We start from the raw sequence: 6,965 nt of genomic DNA, 5'->3' as shown, positions 1-6,965 counted from the left end.
TATATATATATATATATAGTATTTATAGAGTTTTAGCTTTTAGTTTTAATTGCTTTTTCTTATTTGTAAGTCGCTTTGGATAAAAGCGTCTGCTAAATGACTAAAAGTAAAGTAAAGTAAAGAACCTATTATATATGTAAGGTTACATTTTAAGATGACACAATAAGGATTATAGTTTCATTTATTGTTTTCAAACAATGTTATTCATTAAAAAGATGTCTATATATTAGAAGGTTCTTTTATTTTGTAGGAATGCCCGAAATGACCGATGGTTTATTTGTAATTCGTTTGCATTTCTAAAAGATAAGATATACACGTATGACCTACCTATACTACTACTACTACTAATACCAAAGTCCCTTTAAGGGTATTCTATAGTCTTTGATAATACTCGTTCCAATTGCTATTTTACATTTAAATTCATTACATTATTGTTTCAAATTAATCAAGTATAAAATTTAGTAAAATTAGTCCAAATTAATTTATGTTTATTAATAATTGGTTATATTAATGGTGATATTAATAATTGTATAATATAATATTTTTCTTACAATATACCAGCACCTATTTGTAATCGCTACGGAGTCTTACACTTTATTTGTATGATGGGTTAAATACCATATCCACAAAGTTAGATACCTTAAATTTAACCCCAGCTGCAAAATATTTGCTTCTGATCTACATTTATTATTATCATCACTTCAAAAAATCTCCTCTAATAAAAAAGCTCTGAAGACATCTCGTATTACAGAACGGGTTTTAAGTACATTTTAATATTTTTCCTCCATTTTCTCTCTCTCTCTCCTCTGTATTCCCCCATATGTTCTATGTTCTTTGTTCTGTATTATTTGTCTCTTTTGTATTGAATTATATTTCTGCAATAAAACATAAAAAAGTCACTACGGAGCATAGATTATAAAAAAACGGCCGGAGACGTTTGATGAAATAATGCAAATATGACAAAAAGAATGGGAGTCTGAGTCTAAAGCTAAACATTATCATATAAACCAAGCAAAAGTAGGAGGAAAAAGGATAAATATGGCAAACAGGCGAGAAGAAGTAGTATACTCAATGATGAGATTAGGTCATACTGGATTGAACGATACACTGCAGACAATAGGGAAGAGTAATGGATTATGTACAAGATGTCAAACCAAGGAAGATGTAGAACATGTCTTGTTTAGATGCAATAAATACCACGAATACAGGCAGAAATGGCAGGAAATGGAGAAAGAAAATAAAATTGAAGATATTCTTAGAGAACAAGGGATGGAAAGAAATAGACTCAAAGCTTTGTTTGTATTTCTTCAAAATACTGGATTAATAAGAAGAATTTAGAAACGAAAAGATAACCCTTTGTGGGTTTTATTTTATTTATTTATTTGCACACTCCTGTACAGTAGGTGGCGATATGCAATAAGTACAAGTTGCAAAAGCCAAGAAAAAGAAGAAGAAGAAGAAGAAGACGTTCGATGCGTCATGACGTGAGTCATGTTCCTGTGACTTCACTTGATGGCATGCGGCCTGGGTTAGAGAGGAGGAAGAGGAGAAAACAACAACAAGCCTGTTGGGTCAGTGACAGATAGAAGCCACACTGAGGTGACCAGTCTAGACTAGTAGTCCACAAATCAGTCTAATATCACTATTCGCTGTCGTTCCGAGGGCAAGATGTCTTTGTTTGGGAAGTTGTTTGGTAGCAGTGGAAAAGGGGGTAAATATTCAAGCCCCCAAGAGGCTATTCAGCGACTGCGAGAAACAGAAGAAATGTTGACCAAGAAACAAGAATTCCTGGAGAAAAAGATCGAGCAGGAGCTTGTGACGGCCAAGAGAAACGGCACGAAGAACAAAAGAGGTGAGCGATGAGCTGACTTCCCTGGCATAACCTTAGATTCACTGCTTAACTCAGGTTAGGTTGGCACTGTGCTTGTTACTGTTTCTCGTGCTTGTTAGTTTATTTGTATTTTTGTATGTTGCCTATTATACATAGGAATTAATTAAAGAAAGCATATTGTAACTGAAATAATATAATTAACGGGCTAATTAACAAGAGTAGCGTTAAGACATTTACTAAAACACAAGCTCGGTCTTTAAGAGATGTCATATAAAATAGCATATGGAATGATATGGGGGTTTAGGACGATAATTTGCTTTGTAACATGCTAAAATCTTTTAGGATGCTTGGAATAAACGGATACAGTGTTGTAGCTCTCCATCAGTTCTCGTGCTTGTTAGTTTATTTGTATTTTTGTATGTTGCCTATTATACATAGGAATTAATTAAAGAAAGCATATTGTAACTGAAATAATATAATTAACGGGCTAATTAACAAGAGTAACGTTAAGACATTTACTAAAACACAAGCTCGGTCTTTAAGAGATGTCATATAAAATAGGATATGGAATGATATGGGGGTTTAGGACGATAATTTGCTTTGTAACATGCTAAAATCTTTTAGGATGCTTGGAATAAACGGATACAGTGTTGTAGCTCTCCATCAGTTCACCTTTGACCTTCCGTGGTATCCATGGTGATGACAAACATGTACGTCATGTTGGTTGACTCAGGGAACAAAATAAATGAAATAACAAAAAAATGAAATAACAAACGGTTCACTGATGTTATCTGGCAAATGCAGCCTTTAGTAGATGCATCCATACTCTGTGTGATAAATGTACTTTTTGCAACACATCAGTTGAAGATATTGAACTTTTTTTGTATTGCCCTTTCTCTTTCAGTAATTTTAGTGAAATTGTACATTCTCAAGTCGAGAATAAGTATATGATAAGATATACTTTGAAACCCTTTTAAACATAAAAAGAACACAAAATAAGAAAACAATGTCAAAATTAAGTCTTTTACATTTAATGCAACTGTTCAAATGTTTGTATGTTTTTTTATTATTGTTTAAAAAAAAATGTTTTTCTTCTTTATTTGACATTCTCTGAACTTTTTTAGTCGCTGAACTAAATACATAAACTACAATCTTCTCAAAACTTGGAAAAAACATGTTGTTTTAAACTCCTACTTTGTCATGGTTTCTAGTGCCACTTCCAGGCCTTGCAAATATTATGATGTAAATGCAATTACAAAAAGTATATTTATAAGTCTGTTTTTTTCTGTCCCATCGATACTACTAGAGTTGTCCAAATCCAGAATTAGCTCCATAAATTATTTCAGGGCAACGTAAGGACCACATTAAAGAGCCGTCTAGGTTGTGAAGCCTGTAATACAACTCCACATTTAAAGTCCCGAGAACAGAGGTAATCAATAATTGATCTGATTATCCTATGAGAGCTGCTGGGACACGACGCTAATGGTACGACTGCTACGGGTGTGGGACTGATGTTTTGTCATAGTTTACATTTCCAGTGCCTTCATGGAAAAAGTGTTTAATTTGCTTGACCTTTGTGTCAGGTGACGTCTTTGGAATGGCCCCTTTGAACGTGCACATGACGTAAGAGTCTGGTGAGGGTTTTATTGTATTGCAAACCTGATAAATTAAAGTTACATTCCATACATTGCACAAACACAGCTGCTGTTTTATCTTCTACATGTAAATCGACAACTCAAATCAATGTTTTGTCAGTGTTTAAAATTCAAATCTGTGTTTTGGTATACTGACAATTTATAGGTGATTCTCACAAAGAACATAGTCTGAAAAATACTTTTATTGTGTTTTATTAGACCATAATGTTTTTTTTTTTCCATTATGACATCTGTTTCAAATCTATTTTTCCAATGTCCTTCTGATTTTTCAAAAAATTAAAATATGGATAAATGAAAGGCAACTACTACCACGGCTTATAATTTTATTCGTTTTTTTTTTTCGGCCTGGGTTAGAGAGGAGGAAGAGGAGAAAACAACAACAAGCCTGTTGGGTCAGTGACAGATAGAAGCCACACTGAGGTGACCAGTCTAGACTAGTAGTCCACAAATCAGTCTAATATCACTATTCGCTGTCGTTCCGAGGGCAAGATGTCTTTGTTTGGGAAGTTGTTTGGTAGCAGTGGAAAAGGGGGTAAATATTCAAGCCCCCAAGAGGCTATTCAGCGACTGCGAGAAACAGAAGAAATGTTGACCAAGAAACAAGAATTCCTGGAGAAAAAGATCGAGCAGGAGCTTGTGACGGCCAAGAGAAACGGCACGAAGAACAAAAGAGGTGAGCGATGAGCTGACTTCCCTGGCATAACCTTAGATTCACTGCTTAACTCAGGTTAGGTTGGCACTGTGCTTGTTACTGTTTCTCGTGCTTGTTAGTTTATTTGTATTTTTGTATGTTGCCTATTATACATAGGAATTAATTAAAGAAAGCATATTGTAACTGAAATAATATAATTAACGGGCTAATTAACAAGAGTAGCGTTAAGACATTTACTAAAACACAAGCTCGGTCTTTAAGAGATGTCATATAAAATAGCATATGGAATGATATGGGGGTTTAGGACGATAATTTGCTTTGTAACATGCTAAAATCTTTTAGGATGCTTGGAATAAACGGATACAGTGTTGTAGCTCTCCATCAGTTCACCTTTGACCTTCCGTGGTATCCATGGTGATGACAAACATGTACGTCATGTTGGTTGACTCAGGGAACAAAATAAATGAAATAACAAAAAAATGAAATAACAAACGGTTCACTGATGTTATCTGGCAAATGCAGCCTTTAGTAGATGCATCCATACTCTGTGTGATAAATGTACTTTTTGCAACACATCAGTTGAAGATATTGAACTTTTTTTGTATTGCCCTTTCTCTTTCAGTAATTTTAGTGAAATTGTACATTCTCAAGTCGAGAATAAGTATATGATAAGATATACTTTGAAACCCTTTTAAACATAAAAAGAACACAAAATAAGAAAACAATGTCAAAATTAAGTCTTTTACATTTAATGCAACTGTTCAAATGTTTGTATGTTTTTTTATTATTGTTTAAAAAAAAATGTTTTTCTTCTTTATTTGACATTCTCTGAACTTTTTTAGTCGCTGAACTAAATACATAAACTACAATCTTCTCAAAACTTGGAAAAAACATGTTGTTTTAAACTCCTACTTTGTCATGGTTTCTAGTGCCACTTCCAGGCCTTGCAAATATTATGATGTAAATGCAATTACAAAAAGTATATTTATAAGTCTGTTTTTTTCTGTCCCATCGATACTACTAGAGTTGTCCAAATCCAGAATTAGCTCCATAAATTATTTCAGGGCAACGTAAGGACCACATTAAAGAGCCGTCTAGGTTGTGAAGCCTGTAATACAACTCCACATTTAAAGTCCCGAGAACAGAGGTAATCAATAATTGATCTGATTATCCTATGAGAGCTGCTGGGACACGACGCTAATGGTACGACTGCTACGGGTGTGGGACTGATGTTTTGTCATAGTTTACATTTCCAGTGCCTTCATGGAAAAAGTGTTTAATTTGCTTGACCTTTGTGTCAGGTGACGTCTTTGGAATGGCCCCTTTGAACGTGCACATGACGTAAGAGTCTGGTGAGGGTTTTATTGTATTGCAAACCTGATAAATTAAAGTTACATTCCATACATTGCACAAACACAGCTGCTGTTTTATCTTCTACATGTAAATCGACAACTCAAATCAATGTTTTGTCAGTGTTTAAAATTCAAATCTGTGTTTTGGTATACTGACAATTTATATGTGATTCTCACAAAGAACATAGTCTGAAAAATACTTTTATTGTGTTTTATTAGACCATAATGTTTTTTTTTTCCCATTATGACATCTGTTTCAAATCTATTTTTCCAATGTCCTTCTGATTTTTCAAAAAATTAAAATATGGATAAATGAAAGGCAACTACTACCACGGCTTATAATTTTATTCGTTTTTTTTTTTTAAATGGGTCTATAGTTTTGAATATGTTTTAGCTGTAAGTTTTAGTTTACTTAGTTTTAGTTACTGCCATTTTTACTTAGTGTTAGTTGTTTCCATTTTCATTTAGTTACTTAAACTAAACAAAAATGGCAACTAGCTGAGATAAAATGAATTTGAACTTTTTAAAAAATATTTTATTTGAGTTCAGTTAATGTTTTTTTTTTTTCGAGAATTTTTTTTTAATGTTTTTAGTTTCAGTTTTAGTTGCTTATAAACATGGAAATAATACTTTTCTTATGGTTGAGAAAAAAAGTTACAATACAAACACATCATAATGGTCCTAAAATAGGCTTCACTGACTTGGTGCCTTTTTTTGTCCTGGTTACATTCAAGCTTTGTAGAATTCACACTTTACAAGAAAAGCATGTCTGTACTGATGTGCTTGTCAGTAATGCGCCATTAGGCTGCCAACAGCATTCTCCCTACAATGCAACAGGGTTTCTCTGTCTCTCCTTTTTTTTATACAGCTCACTTGCCTGATTAAGTCTGGTGAGTGGGCCTCATTTAGGAGTCCCTAACTCTGCACCACTGCTTCCCTGAGAAATATTAACAGTAGTAGACTTTACTTTTCAAAGTAAAACCCTGATCAAATCTGTTGTGGATCAGAGACCTCATAATTTTAATTTAGTTTTGAGAATCTTACCATCTTTCCTTTACTGTATTTATTTTCCATGCAAACACTTTCTTACAAGAACACCTTGACAGTACTACATTACTGTGTTACTGTGTTACTGTGTAACTGAGAGTGCATGATGCTTAGCTAAGATGCTTACCGAGCTAAATCTTAATTGAAATTAAATCAACTGACTCATAATCACATAGTGTTCTCTTGAACTCTTTTAAATAAATCCACACTTAATCAGTGGTGGAAAGAGTACTGAAAAAATATACTCAAGTAAAAGTACCATTACCTTCCAAAAAATGTAGTGTGAGTAGAGTAAAAGTACTTGTCCAAAAAACTACTTGAGTAAGAGTAAAAGAGTAGCCTATTTAAAAGTACTCATGAGTATTGAGTAGTGAGTACTGAGCTGTGGATTCTACCCCCTCATAATAAACGCTGTACACCGCAATTGA

The 6,965-nt window shown here is 33.6% G+C and overlaps 1 protein-coding gene across 2 annotated transcripts in view; it reads left to right on the top strand.

The window, feature by feature from the left end:
• The first annotated feature begins 1,470 nt into the window (after positions 1 to 1,470).
• Positions 1,471 to 6,965, top strand: part of chmp4ba (charged multivesicular body protein 4Ba) — an 11,124-nt gene continuing 5,629 nt past the window's right edge. Inside the window, exon 1 of one of the 2 annotated variants that reach the window (XM_016512302.1) lies at positions 1,471 to 1,852. In XM_016512302.1, coding sequence (XP_016367788.1) covers positions 1,669 to 1,852 — 184 coding nt within the window. In that variant the 5' untranslated portion in view covers positions 1,471 to 1,668. Of the gene's footprint in view, positions 1,853 to 3,833; positions 4,160 to 6,965 lie in introns of those variants that run through there. The other variant, XM_016512301.1, reaches the window with a different exon arrangement.

The sequence above is a fragment of the Sinocyclocheilus rhinocerous genome, unplaced genomic scaffold (assembly GCF_001515625.1).
Source record: "Sinocyclocheilus rhinocerous isolate Xijiao unplaced genomic scaffold, SAMN03320098_v1.1 scaffold113, whole genome shotgun sequence".
Lineage (NCBI taxonomy): Eukaryota > Metazoa > Chordata > Actinopteri > Cypriniformes > Cyprinidae > Sinocyclocheilus > Sinocyclocheilus rhinocerous.
The sequence above is the reverse complement of the archived record's forward strand: the minus strand, read 5'-3'. Positions and strand labels throughout refer to the sequence as shown.